Source organism: Atractosteus spatula, chromosome 1, assembly GCF_055471065.1.
Source record: "Atractosteus spatula isolate fAtrSpa1 chromosome 1, fAtrSpa1.hap1, whole genome shotgun sequence".
In the NCBI taxonomy this organism is placed as follows: Eukaryota; Metazoa; Chordata; class Actinopteri; order Semionotiformes; family Lepisosteidae; genus Atractosteus; species Atractosteus spatula.
The window spans coordinates 36929035-36956213 of NC_142706.1; the positions used below are offsets into that span (position 1 = coordinate 36929035).

The 27179-nt window shown below is 36.3% G+C and overlaps 1 protein-coding gene across 1 annotated transcript in view; it reads left to right on the plus strand.

The window, feature by feature from the left end:
- Positions 1–27179, plus strand: part of LOC148840839 (serine/threonine-protein kinase 32B-like) — a 141642-nt gene that overhangs the window by 45512 nt on the left and 68951 nt on the right. The window contains exons 3-4 of the mRNA XM_088912625.1: positions 4646–4797; positions 19580–19753. Coding sequence (XP_088768751.1) covers positions 4646–4797; positions 19580–19753 — 326 coding nt within the window. The remainder of the gene's footprint in view (positions 1–4645; positions 4798–19579; positions 19754–27179) is intronic.

The following is a 27179-nucleotide window of genomic DNA, read 5'->3' on the forward strand; positions in this document are numbered from 1 at the left end:
TGCTCTCCATGAGACACAGACAGGGAGAGAGAAACTTGAACTAGCTTATCTTTACAATAGCATCTATATGTCATCCTCTTAGACAAACGTATCAGGGATTTTTCTGAAAAACGAAATATCCATCTGTTCATTTTCTAACTGCTTTATCCAATACAAGGTCCTGGGGCAGCCTGAACCTATGCTGACAAGCAACAGGCTCAAGGCTGGTTACACCCTGGATGGGACAACTGTCATGAAGCGTTCTTTCAGGATCCTATGCAGACAAAACAATCCGGGGAGTAAGGAAAACAGGGCCAGTTTTCCCAGAAGCCATGTAACCTACCCATATGTTTTTGGACTCTGGAAAGAAACTGAAGCACATAGACAAAAACCATGAGAGTGCGGGGAGAACATACAACGCAGGTAGCACCCCAGGTTTGAAATGGAACCCCGAGCCCCAGCGCTGCAAGCAAACATTGCCAATCACTGTACCACTGTGCTGCCCATATTGATAAATTCCATCCCTTTATTTAATCAAAATTACACTACTTGATTAATGTGGCGCGTTATACAAGGTAGCAATGCTAACTACTGGACTCCATGCTGCCCAACAAGAAACATGTTTTTAGCAAATAAAATAAATACTAAATATATACGCAGTACCAGTTACTTTTGCAGGAAGTATAATAATTCAGATTTAGAAATAATAGTTTGCACTTGCCATACAGCTTTGTGAAAAGATTTGTGATCTCCAATTATTGTTTTTGATATAACCCTGTGACAGGCAGTCAGTTTAATCACCATCTGAGAGGATTCAGCTGTCAGATGTTACGATTCTGATATCTGACAGCTGTGATTCTCTCCATCATAATGTGTGCTCCCTTTCAGCAGGTGTGTGAGGTAGCAGCAGAAGGGTGAGACAGGGCTCACACTAGGGCCCTAAGGAACACCTCACAGAGAGAAAACAGAATACAAGCTAAAGTGAAGCCACTTTGTGAAGTAGCCTAGAGGGTGGATGGGGGAAAAGAGAAAGACAAACAAGCCAAGAGTTCCCACCTTACTGAAACAGCCTGAAGGGCTGATGGCTGAAGAAGGGTTTAAGGGGCTGAAGTAGCCTCATGTTTCTAATTTTGTCTTTGTTTTTTTGTGCTATTTCTGTGAACAGAATAAAGGGAGCTCCTGTGCTATTTCACTCTTCCCTCTAGTGAGCTGTCAGAGTGTGACCAGACTGTTACAAACCCTCTCATTTGAAATCATTTAACTGAAATCAACTGGGCTCGGGACAGACTTTCCAACCATTTTGAGAAGATGGCAAAGGGTGTTGGATTGGTTGGGCAACAGTTTGTAATCTTCTCAAAAATGTCAGAATAGTCTGCCATTTCTTTTCATGCCATGAGCCCCATAGTGCATGTTGTTGAGATGGCGTCAACTAGTAGAGTGGTGCAGTTTCACTGACTAAACAGAAAGGATCACAGGCGCTCTGCAAGTCACATCTGTGTGTAACATACTGTAAGTGATTGTTGTCACATCCCTGATAATAATGTGAAATGATGACATCTGGACAATATGGGTCAGCCAGCAAACCACATATTCTGTATGCTGAAAAGAGAAGAAAGAAAACACAAAGTTTTGGCCATGGAGCCTTCTTCAGGTGTGCGAAAGAGAGTCTTTCTGTCCTTTCTCACACCTGAAGAAGGCTCCACGGCTGAAACGTGCTTTCTTTCTTCTCTTTTCAGCATGGAATAAACCAATTACTTGTTCCTTTGCAGCCTTCGCACGATGACGCAGCTACTCACCTGAACAAATATACTGTATCTACTTTCCCTTTGCTTTTTTAAAATATACCACTTGTGATTTGTGAATATTTACCTTTTCATGCTATAGGTCATGGTGGCAAAGTGGTCAGCATTGCTACCTTGCAGTGCTAGGGTCTGGTGTTCAATTCCAGACATAGGGTGCTCTCTGTGTGGAGTTTGTTTGTTCTCCTTGTGATTGTCTGGGTTTTTGCTGTGTGCTCTGGTTTCCTTCTACAATCCAAAAACATACAGGTAGGTTAATTGGCATTTGGGAAAATTGGATGTGATGTGGGTGCGGTTTTGTCTATGTGTGCCCTGCCTTACACTCCAGCACCCCTATAACCCTGTACTGGATGAAGCCATTAACAAATGGATAGATGTTACAGGTATGTTTTAAGGTAGAGAATAATTTTAAAAGTCACCTTTTGTATGTCTCAGCACCATCATCATAAAGTATGGTCATGACCTTCAAGGCAACATGCACTCTTATTCCTTGTCCATTCATTGTCGAAGGCTCAATGTTGCGTGAGGCAGACATATGGTATAGATTATGTTCATAGCCTGCAAAATCTGAGTAGATTCAAACAACTAACTCTCCTGCTTTCGATTTTAAAATATTAAGTTTTTAGTCAAGCTGCTCCAGTGAAATTGATGTGCAGAGCAATTTATTGATTTTTGTGAGCTCATTTGGATAAATCAGTTGGAAAATGTTTATTATTGTCCACAGTGTAAAGGAATGTCTTCTAATTAATAAGTATTTAATGTGCAGATCACTGAATTGCACATTAGATTAGTTTCATTTCAATGTCTTTTCTTGCATCTTGATTCTGTCCTGATGGGAAGCCACTTTATTTAGCCAGCCATGTTCATCAGTGTATCTTATTAGACATTAGACGTTATTGGAAACATTTTTGGTTTTAATGGTAATTAGTGTCATATAGATTAAACTGTAGGGAAGGCAATGTGTGATTAGTTTCTTAGACAATTATAGAAACTCTGCCTTCTAAAAGTATTTTCTGTTATACCAGAAATGTTTTATTGAGAAAAAAGTAAAAATGATTTTTGAAAATGTTGCGATGACAGTTAATTTCAAATGTTGTCAAAGTAATTGTGTAATCATCTCATATCATTTTAGACCAATTTGCATTGTTTCAATGCCACATCTGGGAACTTTTATCCTCGTGCATAATCCTTGTGCGTATTTGGAGCCTTCTCTGATATAATACAATAGAGGCATGGTGACGCTTCAAGCGTATGGAAAATCACAGCGGTTGAAATAAGCTTTCATCAAGATTTCACATGCTCCATTCAGATTAAAATGAACTGGAGTAAGTGACTCATTTTAGTCTGATGAAATTCTCTGTGAATTAGGAAAAATCAAGATGTGCTTATTCTTGAGTCGTTTGTGATGGGAGTAATTACGGAGTAGTCACTTATATGCAAAATCTAATAACTGATCTTGACAGCTATAGATGAACAAAAATTATGGAAAAAGTCTGCTTATTTTCACCCAGAAAAAAGATGCAGATGTCTGTCAATTCTTTTGACATTCCCAAAATATGTAACCTAAAGTGAGAAGATGAGAAGTACTGTGCTCTTTGAATTCACTAGGGACCTCATAATTTGTTTTTCAACCAAATTGGTAACACTTCAGAACAGAAACCTGCAAGGCATATATTACTACTTTGTCCCTGAAGATATCTTGCTGAGTTCTACTAAATGCGTAATATATGCCTAATTAATGATTCACAAAGGTTATGGATTGGTTATTTATTACTGGCAAAAACTAATAAGTGTCTAGCCTGCCTTCATACAGGGGTTATTCATCAATTGTTAAGTGTCAGTATATTACTCATACATAACTCACATGCCCTTTATGATGCCTTCTATACTAAAGTCGTACTCAAATACAGCATATATAATGGTATTTACCTTCTGCATTTCTATGTTTTGATCTCGAAATATCATATCACATAATATTTTATGAATTTCAAATAAACTGATGCACAGGTGCCCTTTGTTAATTCCTAAAAAACAAACATAAACAAATCCACGTCTTTTTCATCAGCCAAGCTGCTTTTCTTTGGTTTGTTAGTCTTCCTGGACTCTGGTTTATCTGTATTGCAGCACAGCAGTCAGTGTGTCTGCTGCTGTCCAGTACGGTTTTTGGCCTGCTTGGCTTTTTCCCTCTCCCCCTTTCAATCTTACCGTCGGGTGCTATCCCACAGAGCTCTAGTGTGTGGCATTCTGGCCTTTTCCCAGCTACCTCACATACCCTCTTGAAGAGAGCTCCTGTTTATTTACGGTGGAAACTTCCCTGTACTTGGTGCATTCGTGTTGGTTTTGAAATGGTTTGGCTTGTAATGGTCTGTGTTTGTGAGGATGTTAGCAGTTAATGTTTTTAAAAAAATGAAATCAACTGAATACTGTGAAACTGGAGTTACATTAAGGACAGCCAAGTGTGAACTTGGTCTTTGAGAATACACTCTCGATGAAACATTAGAAGGAAAAAGTAATCTCAGATGACAATTTATCATTTTACACCAGTGTTTCACTGACACTATTGGGAAAACTTTTGAGAGGATAGTAGTTGTACTGTTCCAAATGACTTTTTAGGATGTACAACATGTTACATATGTTGAAAAGTTGGAATTACCTTTCTACCATAATTTATATCTATACTCACAAGTCGTTTCAGTACACGATTTCTATATACTCAGGTCTTCGTTTCTACATTTTGTTAAATGTGTGGCATTTTTGAGAATGATATCTCTTTTGGTAATTGCTAGATTGTTGAAACAGATAAGGCTAACTGTTCTTTTTTACATAAATATGCTCTGCTCTCTCCCATCTTCCTTTTTCCACTGCAGGTCTGCATTGTGCAGAAGAGAGACACCAAGAAAATGTATGCAATGAAGTACATGAATAAACAGAAGTGCATAGAGAGAGACGAAGTCCGCAATGTCTTTAGAGAGCTGCAGATTATGCAAGGCCTGGAGCATCCATTTCTTGTCAATCTCTGGTGAGTAGAAAAGTTGTCTTTGTTTGGCTTAAGCTCTTTAGTTTTCTATCACTCTGAGATAAGTACTTCAGGAAATTACTAGCTTTCTGTACAAGGGGCTAATTATTACTTAAATATCCAATAAAATGGGTTATTGCATTTTGCTACACTGACTATGTTGTAAGTGATTAAAGTTAAAGCTAATACACATTGGTCAATGATTAATGACTAAACTACTTTGGGTTTTTTCTGTTGTGGTCCTTGAGGCTGTGGGAAGTACCCAGTTGTGGGAAATTAAAAGTCAAGTGTGTGGTGGGGTGAGCAAGGAGGATTCATTGGAGGTTAATGAAGTGCAAGTCAGATCCTGGAGTTGGGGATGGCCTATTTGCTTTGGTGCAGAGGAGAGACTGGGGTTTACACAGTGGTGCTTGAAACTCAGGGCTTAGATTTTTCTTTGTATCTATATAACTCTAAATAACTGATTGTGTAAGTATTCAGTCCTGTTGAGCCAATATTTGGTAGAGGTACCTATTGCAGAAATTAAAACCATGAGTCTCCTTGGCTACGGCTGTAGGCGCTTTGCATATCTAAAGTTTTCTTATTTGCAAAATTGCCCAAGCACTCTTTGAGAAGATTTACACTTGTGCCATATTTATATTGCCTTATAATGGATTTTACTGTTCTTTGGGGGATATTCAATACCTTGGAAATTTTGTTATACCCTTTCCCCGCTCTATGCTTTTAAATAACCCTATCTCATGTTCTTTTGTCTTCATGATAAAGTTGTTTTTTTGGGGATCTGTACTAGTCATCGTTGGAACCTCCCAGAGATAGGTGGATTTAGATCTGAGCTCATCGTGAAACATCTTATTGCACACAGATCGACTATTTAGGTGTGAATGTTTATGGAACTGGTTATTTTCTGTTTTATATTTATAATTTAGGTGAAACTAGAATTATGTTTTCACTCTGACATTATAGACTGTTTTGTGTTGTGTTATTCACTTAACAGTTGATTTTATTTCCCCTCAAGGAAGAGGGTGTTTGTGGTAAGGCTTTTTATAAAAGTAGTAACTGCATTTACATATATTTAGCCTTGGTCAAAATTGTGGTTTCCCTTAATGTGTGCATGTGTAAATGGACTTGACATAAAGTTGACATCACCCTCTCTTTGGCCACAAAAGACTGTCTTTTGGCATAAGGGAGTTTGCTACTGTCTAGGCATGATGCTCTGAGACTGAGAGCAGCCGTGATTGAATCCAAACTGCACCCATCACACATCCTGAGGAAAATATGCTGAATCAATAGAAACCATTTGAGGGAAGTGAATTCAAAGTAAAAACACAATTCTGCATTTTGTAAGGCTTCGTTTGTTTTCCTGACAGGTAAGATGCTTCAGGCCATGATGTTCACAGGTTTCTTGGTGATGACATTTCCAGTCTGGCTCATTTGCCCTTTCAGTTTTATTGATAATTCTGTTGTTGAAGAACACTTAAGCTGCTCAACCCTTTTCACTGAAATTGCTGACATATTTTCAAACTGTTTTAAGGAAAAAAAGTAAAACCAACTGAGAAAAGTAACTAATTTATTGTAGCTATAAACTATTCCCTACTCTTATGTTATGTATCAGGCAGACTCATAACTAGTTAGACTGTAACAGATGTCTTGGAAGAAGAAAAAAAGGTTTCAGCGCAAAACATTTGTAAATATATGATTTTGGATTAGTATGTTTTTATAACTCTCTCCATCCTAACACAAAAAGCCTGTCAGCTTCTTCCAATGGCATGCACAACACATGGAGACACAGGAAATATGTAAAAGGGGGGACTAGCACTATACATCAGGAAAAACATGTAGATACATGAACTTTAGATTGAACAAGTGTTTCAGAATCATAACATTTCAGGTAATATTTCAACACATGTCTACTAGTCAATTATCTAGAGAATTTACTGTACTTGATGAAAGTGATTGAACACACCTTTTTATTTTGCCAAAATATGAGAAACATGAGTAACCAAGAATTTTGCATATTAGCTACATTTTCATTGTTACATTATGAATCATCCATTATCTGCATGCTTACAGAATTGAACATTTTACCATTTGTATCAATATTTACAGTCTGGAGGAATTTTAAATACAAAGTAATGGTTGGGCAATCAATGTCCCATGACCATATAAAGTGACATAGAGGCACATAAAACAGTACTAACACTACTTCTTCATATGGGGGGTACTCTTCATGCCTTTTGTAGCTGCCTTACAATCTTTTATTCCTTTGTCCCACTTTCTCTCCCTCCCTCTACCTGTCCTTCCATCCTTTTTCCTGTCACTAAATCCACCTCTATTTCTGACTTCCACTCTTCAGAACAACACTGATGTTGGTACATCTGTTCTCCCACTTTATATGCAAACCTAGAAACTTCATTGATGATACAATGTCTTTTCTTCTGTTTGTCTCCCTCAGCCCCTGTCCCTCTCTCTTTCTCTTACTCTTCATCCCCCTCTCTTTGTCCATCTCTCTCACCCTCCCTCTCCTCTTACCTGCCCCTCTCTCACGTGAACAGCATTCATAAAACACTACTTGGGCTTTCAATTCCATTGGGTTTTGTTGTGATTGTATACATTGTTTCTTTCAGAAAATAATAATAATAATAATAATTGCTAACACTTATATAGCGCTTTTTCTGGACACTCCACTCAAAGCGCTTTACAGGTAATGGGGACTCCCCTCCACCACCACCAATGTGCAGCATCCACCTGGATGATGCGACGGCAGCCATAGCGTGCCAGAACGCTCACCACACATCAGCTATCAGTGGGGAGGAGAGCAGAGTAATGAAGCCAATTCATAGATGGGGATTATTAAGAGGCCATGATTGGTAAGGACCAATGGAAAATTTGTCCAGGACACCAGGGTTACACCCCTACTCTTTTTGAGAGATGCCCTGGGATTTTTAATGACCACAGAGAGTCAGGACCTCGGTTTTACGTCTCATCCGAAGGACGGCGCCTGTTTATAGTATAGTGTCTCCATCACTATACTGGGGCATTAGGACCCATGTGGACCGCAGGGTGAGCGCGCCCTGCTGGCCCCACTAACACCTCTTCCAGCAGCAGGAGGTCTCCCATCTAGGTACTGACCAGGCTCACAACTGCTTAGCTTCAGTGGGTTGCCAGTTGTGAGTTGCAGGGTGATATGGCTGCTGAAAAGGTGTCATTTAGAAATTTTATTTTAAAGCCTTTGTGAATTCAAGCCTGCGTCTAGTAATCCAAAATAACTGGAACATAACTGACCAGGCACCACCGGGGTTGGGCTGAGCTTGAGCTGGCCAGATTGTCCTTAGTTTGCCATGCCCTGTGATTTGCTGCACACTGTATCTGTGATTTCACAGCACTGTGTGGTGAGAGAGCAGCATCTCTCCTCTAGTTGGTGCTAACTCTCTTGTACTGCACTGTAGGCATAACCAACCTGTAAAATGAGAAATGGCTCTGACAGTGAACATTGCAAGGAAAACGCGTTCTTGTTTGTATTTTCATGAATATACACTTTCCTCCAAAAGCTGGTACAACTGAAAGAATTGCTTGTTTTCTAACTGGTAAGGATTGTTAAGGAAAATGATTAAGAAATCAGCCTAATAAATTAAGATTGTATAGTATATGGCTTAATTCAGCGATATATATATATATTACTTCTCTGTATGAGCTCTCTCTGCTAGGATAAGATCTGTTTTGGACGAAAAAAGTGGTTTTATAGGAGCTTCAGCTGGGAAGATCCAGATATGAACTAATACAATAGGGCACAAGCAAGAAAAACCATCTCATACTCAGGTCTGACAGTTTTCTGAAAGCAGTAATCTACTCACCTGCACTGCTGAGGGTCAAGGGTTACTTCTTTGTGGCCCCTGTCTCTTTTTACTCCAGCTAATGTCTGTAAACTCTAAGAATGCAATCCAATTCTCCACTCTCTCTTCCAGCGTCTTCCTTCTCAGCGGAGACCAAGAGTGAGAGCCCTAAAAACTGGGACTAACTAACACCTGTATAGTTTCTTTCCCTAGGCTATAACTCTCATAAACAAGGACACTTATATTCCTTATCTGGACTAGTTATACATTTTTATTTATGGCACTTGCCACTGATATTTTTCGTAAATATATGTAGTATTCATTGTAAATTTTATAATTCAGCTGTATATACTTCTAATTTCTACATACCACTGAGATTTGTTTTTATCTGTAGGTTTTTTCTTTTATTTTATTGGAATTTATATTGACACTGCACCAAGAAAAATGTATTGTATATTTTTTACTTGGCGAATAAAAGTTTCTAATCTAATCTAATCAATTAATTAATCGAATATAATCAATTACAGCAGATTAATTCCCAAATTCAATAATATACAGTATATACCATGCATTCCACAATTCAGGTTACATTTCCCGACACAATAAATGAAAACAATTTTTGACTAAAAATATCAGTTTCTAAAGAAACTATAAGAAATCTGTGCTGTCAAAATACTAGTACTGTATTAAATAGATAGTACTACTATTTCTTTTAATTAAAAATACTCATCTTTATTATTCACCCTTTTTTATTGTTAAGGCATATCCTACTGATATTTATAATAACTCTTGTGTTTATTGCAGTCAATGTACTATCACATATCTAAAATCTTTTTTAAAGAAAAATATGACTGATAAAACTGCATATGCATTAATGATAATATATATTTGTGTATTTTTTGTAAAAGAAATGAAAAGATGTTCAAGCATGTAATAGTGTGATTTGTCAATTATCCTGTTTTTTATGCTATTTTCCCCAAAACTATAACAATTCAAAAGTTCTGTTTCATTTGTTACAGTTATTGTTATGTCCTACACATTGTCATAATATACTAAGAATGTAAGAGTGCTGACCATCTAACCCATAGAGCCTGTTTGGTAGTTAGTACTTAATTGAAGGATGGATCTCATCCTCATGTTACTTGAAAGAAGCTGTAATGTCACACACAGACTGTAACAGTAACATATAGTAAGAAGACTGCAGACACCTCCAGACATATAAGGTAGCAGTTTTGTCATTATTTGCGTCTCAGGAATGAAGGGCTTTTGCACACCTTCAAACCTTTACAGTGTTGCCCTTGTCTGCTGTCTGTTGTGTCATTTTGTGTTGGGTTTTCAGACCGTGGATCTGCTCTGGTACAATTGGAGGCCTTCTGTCCTCCAAGAGGAGCCAGGAGTGGAGATTAGGGCATTTCACCTGCCACTCATGGTGTAACAGTTAGACTTGTCTTCCAGTTTGTGTTTGGTTGGTAATCTGATTTGTGTGTTGATTTATGTCTATTAAACCAGTATTTTTTTAATTGGGGAAATCCATGGAGAAACTGCAGTTTATTATTTTCTTAATCTTTTGTTTTTCTAAGTATTTTCTTTACATTTCTGTACCCAGACACTGTTTTTACACTTTTGTTTGTGTTTGGCCAATTTAAGCACTTCTGTGACCATCCCCAGACTTGCCTTCTGGAGTTTAGTCAGAGTCTCTTTTGTGCTACTTACCATTAATGCCATTATTGTAAGCAGCATTATCATCACTACTGCATGTATCATCATTGAGCCAGCCTCTACTGATTTACAAATATAGAAGAAAAAAATGCTTTGGTGCTGAAAGACATTTTTTATTTGAAATAATAAAAATGATATTTTTTTATTTGAAATTCACTTGCTCAGTTAGTTTGCAACCTAATGTTAGTATTTTAGCAAGCCTTTTTTAGTTGCTCGGGGAAAACACAACTGAATTTAAAGACATCTGGAAAATTAACATACAGTAAAAGCAAAAACTGCGATTGTTTTTCTAAGACAGATGGTGAAAATTAATCTTGTTTTTTCATTAACTTAACTCTAGCATGTTATTATCTCGCTAGTAGCTTGGAATTTGTTTTGGATTGAGTATGGCATACGGGGGTAGATTTATCAGTACCATAGGCTAAAGTGACGTTTAAAACTAATCACTATTAAACATTAGCATGAGAATAGAAAGAAAGGGCAGTTTTACAAATGTGTAGTTTTACAAACCTCTGTTAGGGAAATTTGCAGTACAACTCTTTATATACTGTTTACTGCTGCAGTAAGAGCTGTAGGATGGGGTCATTTCTCGATGTAATGTTTCCCTGGAAGGTGCATTTCATTGGAAAAGCTCACTCTTTGCTAGAGGCTCTCGCTGTTCCCATCTTCTCATTTTCACACATGGATGCTCAGATTTTTCTATACTTGGAAGCCATCTTTATGAGTCTGCTAGTAATGACTGTTTTCTGATATGGAAATATGCACCATAATTAGTAAATACCGTAGATCTTTATTTTCCATTTTAAGCCGCAGCTAAACCATTTAGAGTGGAATTGAAATAGTTACAATTATATTGCATTATTTGTCATCATTTGATGTGACGCATTTTTATAATTAATCTCAAGAGAAAGTGATTAGCCAAAGGACAAGCACAGTTGATTTTGTTCTGGGACTATGATGAGCATTTTTTAACTATGATGCAAAAAAGCCTGCCACTTTTGAAAGGCAAGATTAATGCTCATCACTGAAACTGTATTAATCAACACTCTTACTGTATACAATTGCCTTATTTTGCAACAACCCACCCCATACTTGTTTCTTTTCCTTCTTTTCCAAATTGTAAAGCCTTAGAGAATTTTTCTCAAATGATACAGGTGGTGGAGTGTTGCTATACCAATAACTAAGCAATAATTTTGTAACAGTAAAAAGTCATTTTGGTTTGAATGTCCTGTTTAATTCAGTGTCTGCTTAACTGCTCTTAACATCTTTAAAGGTAGATGCGTTTGAGTGCATTAACTCAGTCCTGCTGGTTTTTGTTCGAGCCAAGCTTTCCGTTTTGCAATTGAATCCTTAATTGATTTAATAATTGGTTTACTTTGAACAGTTTGGCTATTTTCATATTTCAAAAATGTTGGAGGTGGTTGTTTAACTATTGGATTTCATTTAAGTACTTTTAAGAACAAAAAATATTTGCAAATATTCCAATCAAGCAACCTGTTAATTCAATTACCGCTTCAGAAATTGCAAGCTTCCTGCAGGTTTTTTAATTTTGGTCAGGTTTTCCTTTGCTATGTCTGATTTAAGAATCTGTAACACATGTTTTGATGAATCCAGATAACTGACAGTATGAATTCTTTCTGAAAAAATATGAAAAAGTAAAAGTTTTATGAAAGCATGAACTCTATAGAGTAGTGTATTTTGAAATGAAAAAAAAAACATGAGGTCTGATTTGACTTGAAGCTTTATAACTTATCCCATAGGTAAATCTCTGAAAAAACTTGAAGAACAATATCTGTTTGACTTGTCAGATGAAATAACAGGACGAAAGCATGTGAAAATTCTTCACCTAAAGAAGACATGTTATCTGCTCTGTCCTTTGTTTACCTGTGTGTTATTCCTCACACCTGTCAAGGTGCAACAGTTGAAACACTGTGTTTTCTACATTTCTGCATGGAACTAACCTTTACTTGTTCCTCAAACCCCAATAACCCAACTGCAGTTTAGAAAGAGCAATTTCAAATGTCTGGCGTTAACCAGCTTGGTTTAATTGCTGACCTCCATGGGGTTGCTGTACCAGAGATGATTTTGGGGATGGTGGAGGAGTGTTAAATGATAAATGCTGTGAAATTAAGGTAAAAAAAATTAATACCCTAAAGAGCCAGCAATTTGTGGGAATTATGGTTTATTCTCTTAAAACTCCATTATAAACTCCAATAATTAAACTAATTATAACTATACCAAAATAACCCCATGATTTCTGGATCTTTAAATTACTTCTTTTCATCATAGCTGTCCTAAGCTGCAACAAAATAAAGCTATTTGGCAGTAAACCAATTTTGCTATAGGCAATTATCTTGTAGTTCATTCTGTCTTTTTTTCAGTGCAAGCTGAATTCAATTTTCTCTCTTTGGGCTTTCTTTTCCCTCTAGATGTCTTTCTTCTCAAATGACAGCATGTGCAGGTTATGAGTAATCAATGCATAATTACACATTCATTTCAGAAGCTTACCTGCTGCACTCTACCTCTAAGTGATAAAAGTCAAATATCTTTTGATTTTTCAATTTTCTGTGTATGGTTCCAGATTTGCAGTTTGGTGTTAGTGGATGGTCTATGTATTCAGATGTAAATTGTGTATACAGCCTTGTACATTTTGCTTTTATTATTAGATAAAGCAATTAGAAAAGGGATGGATGGTTTAAGATCTGAGGATTATTCCCAATTAGTGGCAATAGTTCAAAGGTTTCAGTTCCTACAGTTACAGTGCCAAGAAAAATGTTGTGAATCCCAATGATAACTGACAATTTCGTAATGTTGCCATGATAGCCTTCTTGAATCAAAACTAGTCTTTATGTAAATGTCCAATAGGTTTCATAGTAACCAGTTCCATGTCTTTGAAATACAATGACATATGACTTAAACAAACAATCAGTAAATAAGGTACAGAGGATATGAAAAGGTAAGTGAAGCCTTAGTTTAATTGGCTCAACTAGGGGGATAATTAGAATCGTGTTTTTGAAGACTTAGGTAGAATTTGGGGGCTGTGTTTGGAAAGCCCAGCAGTATATAAAGATCAGAAACACTGTGAATTTGGTCTTCACTGTACAGGTCTGTGGAAACAAGTCATGTCACAATCTAAGGAAATCTCAGGAATTAAAAAAAAAACTTATTGATGCTCATCAGTCCAGCAAGGGTTACACAACTATTTCTGATTGGTTTCCCAAATACACTGTCAGATAGATAGTCTACAATGGGAGAGAGTTCAAGACCACAGTCACTCTACCCAGGAGCAGTCATCCTACTTAAAACTCTCTTATAACAAACTGGAAAATTATCAAAGAATTGCAAAGAACCCCAGAGTAATATCCAAGAAACTGCAGATTACTGTCACCCTGTGTAATGTGACTGTCCATGACTCAACTATCACAAGATGACTGGACAAGAATGGTGTTCATGGTAGGATATCAAGGAGAAAACCACTGCCCTCCAAATAGAACAGTGTTGCCTGTCTAATGTTCACCAAAGAGCACATAGATGATCTACAGGGGTTCTGGAAACATGATCTCTGTACAGAGGAGTCAAAGTTCAAACTCTTTGGACTCAATAAGAAATAAGAATTTAATTTCAGTTCCATATTGTTCTGAACCTTCACTCAGCTCTGCCAGCTAAATGGTTTACAATTATACAATTCTGTCAACATTAAGCTTCCAGTTAGAGCATCTAATCATTAGTGCATAACAAGAACATTTTGTTAAAAATCTGTTAGTTTTTAATTGATGGTTATAATTGTTTCTGTTGTGTTGGGCTGTTGTGCCTTTCCTTTTTGTACTATTGGGATACTCCCACTAAATACAATTTAATTAATGCTGAGGAGTGTTTCAAATTGTGACTGTAGAAATTGTTACAAATTCACCACTGACAACAGGATGCTAAAAACATCAGCTAGGTCCGATTGGTAGTTAAATTCTGTAATCTGCAAACTACTAAATATTACTCAAAGTCTGAGATCAGGCTTTTACAACACAGTTTTCTTTAAATGTGATACTGAGTGATATTGTCATAAACCTTTGACTATTAACTCCAGCTACTCAAGTTCTTTATTACTAAAATTCAGTGCTTTTTGTGTGCTTTATCATGTTTTACAACTCAGTTTTTAATAAGAAGAAATATAAAAATATCTTACGCCTGTGAAGTAAAAAGAAAACAATAATGCTAATAGTAACATTAATTACCGCTGAAGATCAAACATGTAATTGTAATTAACAAGGTTGGAGTGGGGAGTCGCATCATTGTGAAAGTTGCAAAGGAAGAAATAGAGGTTAATTCCACACTGAAAATTAAAAATAAAGAAAAAAGAGCAATGGTTTGGCTGTAGAGCCTTCCTTGGGGTTTTTTGCTCTAAAATATTCTGCATTTCAGAACAAATACACAAAAACACATTTCTCTACATATCATGTGATGGGTGTTAATATCATTCCTGTTGCAGTTAGAATATTTGTGGGGATGTACCCACAAAGTACAATTTGTGTTGGCAGCAATGGCAGTTGGAGTTGTGGGCCCAGAGTACATATCTATAACTTCTGACCACTCTAGCCTCAGCTGCTAATGGACACTTTAAAAAAATCCCATTCAGTTGTGCTATGACAAAGGTCTACATTCATTTCTAGTGGCTCCAGATCTCCGGCTTCTACCAGAAGCCTAAAGTGAGTTCAAGAGACATTCTCCGTAATGCAGCAAAAGAAGAATGAAGCACAGGCTCCTAATGATGGACAGAGGGACTGTGTGTGGCTTCCACGAAGTTGTACAATAAATGTAAAGCCTTAGCTAGGCTATTTAGAAGTGACTTACTGTACATTGGTAACCTGATGAGTAGTATTTACAGTAGGTCTGTATTCAAGCTACATAGCCAATCAGGCCAGAGCACGTCCTGGTTTCCATGGCGTTAACCAAACAGAGAACACAAGACCTTTCCCCAGATGAGCACACCACTCCACCACAGAGCTGAACCGTCTAATGCTGTTCCCATTTCTAACAGCTTGATGAACTGGAGTCAACGGGGTCAAGTACGTCACTCAAGGCACAACAGCGGTGTCTAAAGCAGGGGCTTGAACCCACTGTTATGAATCCAAAGACTTACCCACTGTGCTACACTACCCCCTAACACTAGTAATCTGGAAGTTTTTGAGCAATATATTTTGTGTTTTGACAGGAATAATTGCATAATAGTTAACATGGACATTTAACATAGTCATCTGTACTACTACTATTATTATTATGTAATTTGCAGGTTATAATTTGTAAACTACTCTTCGTGACAATGTGCAAATTCTAACTGCTGTCAGACGCACAAGAATACAGTATACTGTGTCAAAAAATGTGGTGACTTTTATTTTTGCATAAACACTGTATCCAGTCATTAACAGTTTTAACTATTTGTATTTTTGTACTTGGTCAAGCTTTAATTGATCATACTTTTTGTGTACATTTCTTGTTGAAGTTTTAGCTTTTTTTGTTGTTGATGTTTTCTTAGCAACACATGAAAGCAGTTCATTCAAAAAGGATTTTAAGAAATCCTTGATTAAATAATCACCTTTCCACACAGATGTTTTTTTTTTTGTATTTTAAGGGCAAAAATAATAATAAGCATTACTGTCTCCTGTCTGTAAAGGAGCTCTTTTCAGATAAGCTGACATGAAATGTTAAAATATTTGAAGCAATCCAGAATAAAAAAAAGTGAATGATGTATTTTAAAATGTAAGTGATGGCAGGGGGAAATGACTTAATTTCTTCTCTAAAAGGATTAACCTTTGAGAGGTTTGGTCATGATGATTGCGGTAATCATTATCTTGTGAACCTCCTTCAGACATCTGAAACGAAAACACTAATTGAGAACTGAAACAAACTAATTGTGGCATGACCAATTCATTCAAAAGAACTCATGGGAAGAAGTGCTCGTTAGGTATTTGGTCAGTTACTTTGCATCACTGGTCTTTAGACAGCTGTTATCTTACAGTAAGTATCCCTGCCACCAACAACAGTCCATGGACAGGAGAGTAGCATGCTACCTCTTCTCCTCATTGGACAGAAAAAAGAAAGTACAGTAGGTAAAAGCTGAAGAGGAGTGAACAGCATCCATCCCCAAAACCAACAACATAACTGTTTGTTGGTGATAGCTTTATAACATTTATTCCTTTCTTACCTACTCAGTGGATGTCTGTTAATTCATTAATTCAATATAAGTAGAATACTATATATGCAATATGTATACTAATTTACAACACATTCATATTGTGTACAATATAAATTCCATATAACAATATTGATGCCACTGTAAACATGTTCCATTTTGCTTCTCTTAAACTTTATTTTCTAAAGTTTCCTTTCCCGAAAGTCTACATTTGTAATGTGGGCTCAGCTGGGCTGGTTTGGGCCATCTTGTCAAAGTAAACTTTTTTTTTTTCAGTTGTGAATTATACAAGTTTATCTTTTAGGTAAATTATGTTTCATTCTGTGTATTTGCTTTCCAATGTTTTCAACAATGTTTTGCATCAGAAGTATTATTATTGTTGTTCTTAACATAAAGCAGTTTGTTTTATTTCATATAATCTTCTTTGTAGATTACTTTAGAATATCCTTAAAGAAACTATGAATATTATAAATCCTGTAATAAAAATAATACAAATATTTCAATATAATATAGATATTAAAAGATCCCAAAAGGCAATATGTAAAGTCCATAAAAATGCATATTCTGTATTTTCCATTAATGGGAGAACTCATACTTTTTCATTTTCGATTTGTATTGTTTAGATGAATTGCAGTTAGAACTTGTACAAGAGATGAAATTCAGGGCAGCAGGTGGTGTTTTTTGATTTAGCTACAATAATTGCAAACCAGATTTGTTTTGTTTCTGCAAGATTAAAATGAATAGCCACTGGTAGATTTAAAAATGCATTATTTTAAGGGCAGGTTCTAAGATCAATAAAAACAGCCTTGAACGGACCTTGATAACTTAGTTAGCCTGCTACAATGATGGCCCTGCTCATTTAAAAAATTTTGTGACTGTGTCACTTAAGGCTCTCCTAACTTACAGGCAGTTGTATCAAAGAACTGCTGATTTACTTTGGAATCAATCAAGTCTTTCCTGTTATTTTGCTTTGAGCTTATAAGAGGCTTAGGGAAGCAAAATTGCATGGCCTTCTGGAGAAAAAGTAATTATAGTGCAGCTGATTTGCTCACAAAATGACTGATTTTACCTTTTTCCGTTGCAAATCTTTTGTTCCAGGTAAAAAATATTATAATGTACATTTCACTATTTTCAATTTCAGCAACAGCTTGCTTAAATAGCAAGGGTCAATCAATAAGATTTAGCTTTGGATGTAAGTTCTATTGGAATACTCTGCCATTTTTGTTTTATTTTATTGAAAAAGTAAATAGGGCACATTTTGTTGCTCAATGAGATGTTTGGTCATCATGATCAGCAAAAACTTAATATATAAGTAAAAAAAGAGACCATGTACCACTTAGTAAGTGTGTCACATATTCCTTTATGCTGTACAGTTATACAGATGTCAGTCCTGACTGTTTAAATCAAGAAGAAAACCAAACCAAATGATTTATTCTAAAGTGGGGCAATAATGATCTACAAAGCTTCTGTTCAATTCAAATTTATTATTTTTATTATCACATTACAGATTCAACAGTATTTAACATTTAATTCCTTTTTATTGCATTGACCCGCAGTTCACAGACAATAATTCAGCTGCCTGTGATTTCTAATAATATTTCCACTTTTAATCCTTCTACAGCTTTCGGATTTTTTCCACTGAGCAACAGTGATTAAGTTCCGTAGAAAAAAAAATCTTTTAACCAGCTTCAAGTTGATTACATTCCAAAGATATTATCTATATCTTATGTTCTAAACGAGTGGTTCTATTATTCTTAACAACTATCTACTCCAGCAGAACCTTTGAAATACTTCTAAAACTGTTATACATAATAGTTTGAATTTACTACTTAATTACGATTTTTTTTTTAGAATTTCTCATCTCATGTTTTTTTATTTTCGTTTCAGAGGAAAACAAATTTAACAAAAAAAAAATATTTTGAAGATTCCAAAAAGTACTGTAAGTACTTAACTACACGTATGCCTTGGCTTATAATGCAAATATATGACATATGTATGTATATGATATAAGTATAGTGGTGAATGTTTAAAGCTGCAATATGATGCTAAAAAGAGAGTGAGTCCAAACAAAAGATCACCTTCTAGCTTTACTGCGGCTCTGTATCCACCATTGCATTAGTTCCTTGCACTCTGATATTTTGAGTTCACATCTCAGCAAACAAGTTAAACCCTCAAAGACCCCTCAGCTCCCTCTATTTTCCAGTATTGGCCTTAAGGCAGCACGTAAATCAAGTTTATATTACTTTTATGTATTGTGTGAATGAATCTTCAAATGTTGTGGATTCAGAAGGGAATGCTTTGTAAAGTGTTGTGAAAAGTTTAAAACTGTTTTCTAAAATACATCCAAAAAGCAAGTAATCTGAACTATAACAGAAGATATGGCGCAAATTAAGTGCCGTATTTTTTTCAATTGCTCATACCAAATAAAGCCACATTCTAATAATCTAGGTGGGTAGCTGCGTCAGCATGCGTAGGCTGCAAAGGAACAAGTAATAGGTTTATTCCAAGAAAACAGGAAGGAGACTCAGAGACTGCTTCAGAGAACGCGTCAGGGCTGTGAAGATTAAAGTTCTCTCCAAGCCCATTGTTTCTCATTTCACCTCTGACGGCCACGACCACTCTAATCTCTCCGTCTGTGTTCCCAAAGACGGTTTTCCGAACACATACATCAGAAAGACCACCAAAACCAAAATTATTCCTGCAGCTAGGATCACACATTCTCCCTTCTCTTAACGACAGACTACTGTTCTTTTAAATTTTCTCCATTCATTGGAAGTTTCATTTCACACCTCTCTGCACCCATTCTGACTTCACACCTCTTGATTGGCCTCTCTTTCTGTCCCCTGCTCCCGCCTCTCACTCCTCCTCCCTCCCAACCTTTGTTCTCCCGCTACTTTACCTTTGCCTACTGCCCTGTCTCTCTCACACCTGAAGAAGGCTCCACGGCCGAAACGTTGTGTTCTCTTTCTTCTTTTTTTCAGCATGGAATAAACCTATTACTTGTTCTAATAATCTATACTGATACTGAAGTTTTTTTTTTGCTTTCCCCTAGGTACTCTTTCCAAGACGAAGAAGACATGTTCATGGTAGTAGACCTTCTTCTTGGAGGGGATTTACGCTACCACTTACAACAGAATGTACATTTTAAAGAAGAAACTGTGAAACTCTACATCTGTGAATTAGCACTAGCTCTGTATTACTTGCAATGCTGCCACATCATCCATCGGTAAGTACCTCAAGTATATCATATACCGTATATGATAATGTATATCATTATCATATACAGTATATATATCATATACTGTATATATCATGACATTATAACAAAAAAGATTCTATTTTTCACACCAAATATTCATATTAACTAAGGCTTACTGTTAAAAAAGATTTAATTCCCTAATTAAACTTGTGATACTTCCCTTATTGCTATGTTACTATTTTGGCAAGCAAACATTTCTTATTGAATAATTCATCATCATATTTTACCTCTGTACGTTAAAGCAGGGGTGTCTATCCCTGACCTCTGATGACCTCAGCCCAGCCTATTATAAATCACTATTTCTAATTCACCCTTTCCTGAAGATTGTGAATAGTTAGAATTCATTAAGCAAAATAGCAGGTATCCTTCTTTACTGTAAGTTAAAGGATCTCCTATTAGTACCACTTGTGTCTTTTAGGCTGAAAGGTTGTTCCGATTTTTGTTTCAGATTAGATGTAAATTACTTTTAAAAACAGTCTGCTTAGTTATTCTGTTTAGTTATTCAGGGCCTCCAGGATTTTATGAACTAGTGATTTAATAGTGTTAAAGATGCTGCATTTTGGCTCTCCAGGACCCCTGGATTAAAGAGTTAAAGAGTTTTTCTGGGTCTTATGTTTGAGAAGATATGTACTGTATGTACAACTATTGAAAACAGCTGTGTACGCATGGCATTTGGTGATTTTTTGTTATATTTTACAAGCGTACCACATAGGCCTTTATGCCTGTTTATCATTTAAACTCCGTTTTTACAGTCACACGAAGTGACATTTTATATTTAAAATATGATTCACTAATTCGGCTAGTGTGTATATACAGTACAGTATAGTGTATAAATATATATACTGTATATAGAACTACTGTGTAGTCATATACTGTGACTACACAGTAGTCACAGTATATGGAACAGGGTCACAAAGGTGCGGTGGTTAGCATTGCTACCTTGCTGTGCTCTGGCACTGGGCTCGGTACTGGATCTAGGTTGCTACAGTATATGCGTGGAGTCTGTATGTTCTCTACATGTGCACGTGGGTTTCCTCTGGGTGCTCCAGTTTCCTCCCATGACCCCAAAACCTGGTAGGTACAGTAATTGGCTTCTGGGAAAATTGGCCCTGGTGTGAGTATGTGTATGTCTGTGTAATTGGCATCCCATCCAGGGTGACCCTAGAAGCCAATTAACCTCGACCGGTCTGACTTTGGACTATGGAAGGAAACCGGAGCACCTGGAGGAAACACCACACAAACACAGGGAGAACATACTGTACAACCTCCACACAGAGAGCACCCCAGGTCCAAGACTGAACCCAGGGCCCACCCCAGCACTGCAAGAGAGTATTGCTAATCACTGCACCACAATGCCACCCTTGAGTAAAGTGCTAGTACGATATACTGTATTAACAATAAAACTTGATACTCATGGATTAATGTCTTACTATTGAATAATATTACAGAGTAGAATGACGTAACTGTAAACTACAGAATTGAAATATAAAAACTATTAGAACAGTTACATATACAGTAAGTAGTGAAGTGGTTGTCCATTTAGTTTGTTTCAAAGGTAGTAGCTAATTGATCTGATGATCTCATCCTGCCATTTTTTTTAAGAAGTCCTTGGCTTCAGCATTATGGCTGGATAACTTGTTCTCATCACCCTTTATGCACATTATTACACATGCAAAATAATGTATGTTCTGTGTAACTACTTTGTCAAATCTGACTGATGGTGGACAGCAGCAATATAGCCTCCGATAAAAAAGAATAACAAAATAATAAGGCTGAATGCAGTGTGATTAAAGTTATGTATTATAAGGAAAGCTTAGGGATTTAATTGGATTTGTTCAGAAAAACAATCTAAGGTGAAATGGATCAGCCTTATTCAAGTACGTAATTACATTTCAAAAAGATGCATGTAAAGATATCTTGTATTTATGGCACACACAACATTTCCTAATTTGATTTTTTTGCCTCAATCCAGTAGACATGCTTTTAACGCTGCTTTTAATATCCCCATTTCTTATTTGCTGTGCTATCTGAACACTTATGAATTCTATATTTGTCTTGAAGAAAACATTTTATCAACTGGTAGAGTATACATTATGTGTTACTGAATATTTAGAATATACTGCCATTAATATTACAGCAAAGAACCCATTCCTACAGTCAAATTATTATTTGGCATGGTGCAAATAATGTATTTTAACAATACTGACTTTGCTATATGAGTTAGGTTTTATATGAATAGACACTACATAATCTATTCTAATATTATCCCTTTTGTTTGTGAGCCATCTGATCTGTAGCAAGCTGTGTGGAGAGAAAGTAGTGGCGATAGACTTAGGACATCCAATAAGGAAAAAAGCATTTAGACCCACTCCCCAAGCAGTCCTGGTCCTTTTGTTATGCATTAAAATATTGACCGGAGGTGACCTGAAAAAAAATCTCCAATGCTTAGACTTAGAATGTGCACTGAGGTAAACTAATATAGCAGCACAGAAGCAAACTGCCCAATTGGGTTGAGAAAGTATTTAAATTCATTTGAACAACACAAGATGCACTGTGAGGAATGCTGTGTTTCACAGAAAAAGACATATACATTTAAAAACATCTGGGTAGCTGCTACTCCTGACATTACTGCTAAAGAAAAGTCAATTTCCTGAAATTACTTATGCAGACATACCACCAACAAACATACCTATATTTCAGAAATTTGAGAAAAAAAACATCACCAAATGAGAAAATAAATTTAGGAATATTTGTTGAGGAGTCAGGCATGAGAAACTGGCTTATCCCTCTTGGCTAAGGGTCAGTCACCTGGCCATCAGATAAGGAAGTTAGATCCCCCATACAGAGAGTGTAAGTTAAAAGATGGTGGAAGAGCAATAGAAAACAAGACAAATATTAGCAAGAAAAAGAGACTTATTGTGTTATTTATAGTTGTTTCATAAAGTGACATTGCAGAAAATTAAGATTTAGGATAACTAAACTTTCCTGAAAAACTCCACCTATTTATACAGTGAGGTACTATTTGCTACTCATTTTATCGGGCTGAAATTGGGTTTTGTTGTCTGTGATGTTTCAAAACTTTATTTTAAAAGAACAATCATGAAGTATTAAGTGCCTTGATTTTCTTTTGTTGAAAGCCATGGTTATGCATTTTTCTGATGCATTTCTCAGATGTACTGTATTTCTCTGACAAACTAACCCATTTCAGCTGGAGTTCATTTGTCTTTTCTAAAATTCTGCAGGCAAAGCTTATATTGTAATACTTATATATTTTTGATGAACCTTCCATGTTTCTAACTGAGTCTTCTAATTCAAGAGCAAAGGGGAACCCCAGCACTAACTCCTGTGCCACCAGGACACCCTCAGATTAACCAATTTGGCTTGATTTTGTTGAAATGGGTAATATGAAAAAGGAATTGCTATTGACCATTTTTTTATCTTTTAAACCACAGAATTCAGTGGAAAAGCAGTATTATTTAACTAACAGAGGGGAGAAGAAGTTATATTTCGTTATAACTTGACACATCAAATCTGTATTTTATATCACTTTTGATACTATACTATTTAGAAGTACTATACAATATTATAATATTATAGTTTTAAAAGTTTTCTCATATCTATATATTTTCTCATAAATATTTTAAATCTTATGCAATATAAAAATCTTTATTCCATGAAGGAAATCAAGAAAAATGAAGGGAGACACTTTTAAAAGCAGTGTCAATTCATATACGGTGTACTGTTGTCAATTAGTTTTGGCAACCTTTATGTGCGATGATACATATGGAGATAAATGGAATCCATCCAGCCCACTCATATCCACAGATGCACAGATCCTCAGACAAGAGAAGTGTTTGTCTGTAGTCACAAAGTAATATGGACTTATGTCTTTCCAATATTACATCAAAACTTGCCAAAACATGACATGGGCAAACTGTATTGGTATGTAGACATATTTAAGGTTTTGAAATTCAGCAAAAAGAATGCAGAATGACTTTTAATTACTTTAAATCCTATATTTTAAAAGGAATTATTTCAGTAGTCTAGGTCTCTTTCCTAAAACTCCTTCTCCAGGCTCTCAAAACCGCAGGTTCTGCCTTGGCTTTGCGTCTGCTGAATTGCTTCTTACAGGCCGTATTATTGAAGGAACATAAATGATTAATTTCTTGCTGATGAGGAGCAGAACTGTAACATAATGCTGTCACCACCAAGCTTGAGCGCAGGGATGGTGTAGACTGAGTGATGGATTATGATGGCTTTTCATCTGATGTAACACTTTGCTATTAGACCAGAAAGTCCTAATTTTGTCTTGCCTGACCACAAAGCCTTTTGTCATCCAGTATGTTAACAGTATCACTTAGGTGCTGTATTTTAAACTCTATGTGGGATTTGAGATGTTTTTCATTTGTTTTCTGTTCCATACAAGCCCCATTTTGGAGTGACCGACATACCGTTAACGGAGGGAATTTCTCCCATCTCAGCCATTGAAATGTAACTCTTTCCAAGTCACCATTGGTCTCACAGTTGAATTTTTATTCAGTTTCTTCCATGCTCAGGCGCCTGGTTTTGAAGGATGGCCTGGTATAGCTTCCTAATGATCACCTTCACCATGCTCAAAGAGCAAATAAGGGTCTTTGAAATGTCTTCATACTCTTCTCCTGAAACAGGTATTTTTAAGTAGAAAATTGTGAGAACCACTATTATTGCACACAGACAGAGGCTGCTTAGCTTGTTAAGGTAATTTTGTGCACCTACTGTAAATTTGCCACAGCAAAGGGTTTTAGAATATTTAATATTTTTTAAAAAACAACTGCTTCAAAATGCAGTCTCTCCTGTACTTCACCACAATTTCTCAATCCTCCCCCTGTCCTTCACAGTCAGTGCCATTACACATAGGCACCCATTGGCTATTACATGTGTATAACAAGACACTTCATGCATGTGTCTTTCATACACATTTCCAAAATCTTTGTGCATGAAATCCTGTGTAAATGAGACTGCTTTCTTCATAGTGTTTTAGCCAGTTTGGGCAGTTTTGCCATAGAAGATCAAATAATTAAGTCAACCAGTTAAAGCAGGGGTGTAAATGAGCCCAGGATCCTTTTTTTAAATCAAAATCAATCTTTTATTAGCTCCAGAGTCCTCTGTTCTTTTCTACTGAACTTGTCATGCAGTATTTAATACTCTGTTAATACTCTGGATGAGGTTTTAAATATTGGTGGCTTGTGACAAGGTGGTACAGTCACTGAGGACTGAGGACACTGATCTGAGGACAACAGTATCTATAGCTGGTTATTCCAAGGTAGGAATTAAGTATCTAAACTGGTTTGCCGTTGGCTTAACTGTACCAATTTACTAGTTTCTCCACCAGCCTTGTAAGATGCTGCTGCTTGTCGACCAACCTAGCTTAAGAGATGTGCTTGAGAAAACATCAGGAATAAAGAAGTGTAAAGTTTGTTGAGTTCATAAAGTAATTTAGTTCACGAAAGCCTGAAGACAGTTCAGCCCTCTCAGAATTTCATCGGACATCTGTGATCTAATTTCTGTGATGACCCCCTTCCACAAGGAGTAAAAACTGCCAAAATACTTAAATGCATTTCTTTTAATGAAATGGTCCTTAAATGAGATTACACTTCATACTGTGGCTCTCAGGGACTTTTTGGTCTATTTTTATCTACACTTCAGCAACAGGTGCAGGGCGTTCCACTGCCTCCAGCCTCTATCACTGGGGCTTAAATGAACTCAGCAGTCTCAGCTTGGTAGCTGTTATATTCAGATTTGATTTTCAAATGTCCAGAAGTACTTCACTGCAACTTATTTAAAAAATGTTCTTTTACCGTGGAAAGTAAAGTTTTGTATATGAATTAATTAATGATGAGTTAATTCAAGAACTCCTTATCCAGGATATATAATCTGTTGACAACAATGCCATTGGATGTGACAGTAAATTAACACCAACATTAACCAAATAAAACTGGCACTATAATGTGACCTAATGCAACTATACTGTCAATTGTTTGGTCCACTAGTTATGTCATGTTTTTGTTTACTCATAGAGTGAAAGAATGATTTTATGCAACCATTCATAAGAGTGAGTGTTTGATTTCTTAAATAAAAGACTGGAAAAAAATGTAATCTTCGCTCACAGGTTAACACTGATTTGGTGTGAAGCCTGTTAAATTCGCAGTGTCTCAAAGTTCAGGAGATTTTTTTAAACTTCTGGGACATGCTGTTAAACTTGAAGGTTAAGGTGTTACTGTTCACTTCAAACACTCTTTCCCACAGGAGCTCATAAAAAGCATTCAGTATTCTGTCAATATTAACTTTGCTAAATCAATTACTACCTGATTTGCTATGCTCTTTAGTCTGTAGAATTTCATAACAGGGAATATTCTTGCAGAAAAAAAATGTGATTTTCTGCTGTCAGCAAAATACAGACATCGTCTACGGTATATGCATATTTTAACACTCAACCCTCCCACCCATTAAAGTCTGTGAAAGCTATTGTTATGGCCAGAGGGACCTGTTTTTAATCCTTCCCACGTTTTGGTGTGAAGTTCTTAATACCCCACTTTTCTTGTCTGAGTCATATTTCATCACAAATTATTTTGTAATGCAAGCAGGTGTTATTTCCCTTTCACTCAAGTTAGAAAAAAGGATTATCATTATTAAGTTGTGAACTAAAGCCAAGTGCTTTTAGAAAAAACAATGTCTAGTGATTTTTTTTATCCAATAAAAACGATCAAATTCTGGATTATTGTTAGCCAAAGTTTTACTTCTTGGAGGTTAATTCCTAATATAATATAAAATGTGAATAATATTTTTTCTGGTGTTCATTTCCTAGATTGTGCATGGGATGTTGTGTAGTGGTTTGATGGGTTTACTGAGACAATTATCAATTGTAGCAGTAACCACGAGGTTGTTCGTTGGGGCTTTTAGAAAATCAATCGTCAGAACAACTAACAACGCACACACACGGGTTCAATACACGAGATACATTTATTAATATAAACTGTGCACCAAACATATACTAGTCTGCCTGGATACGAGTGGCAGACCTTACTGTGAGGGTTATCAATATACAAGGTATATAATCTCGAAGAGATGCAAACACAAAGAGATACACAACAGAGAATATATGTCAATATATATCGTTCGGTTACCAAATCGCTAATCAGTGTTATTACCCACTGTTACTCTAAACTCGGAAGTAAATACATTACTCATGAATTAAATTGATAACAACTTGTGTTGAGGTACAATTAAATTCTCGAGACGCAATGTAGAACATGGGGTTTACTTATCCACTGTGTTTGGATTTGGAATTTCCCGGCACAAACACCAAACCAGCTGACAGGCTCTGTTGCAGCCTCTGTTGCAGCGGTTGTCCAAT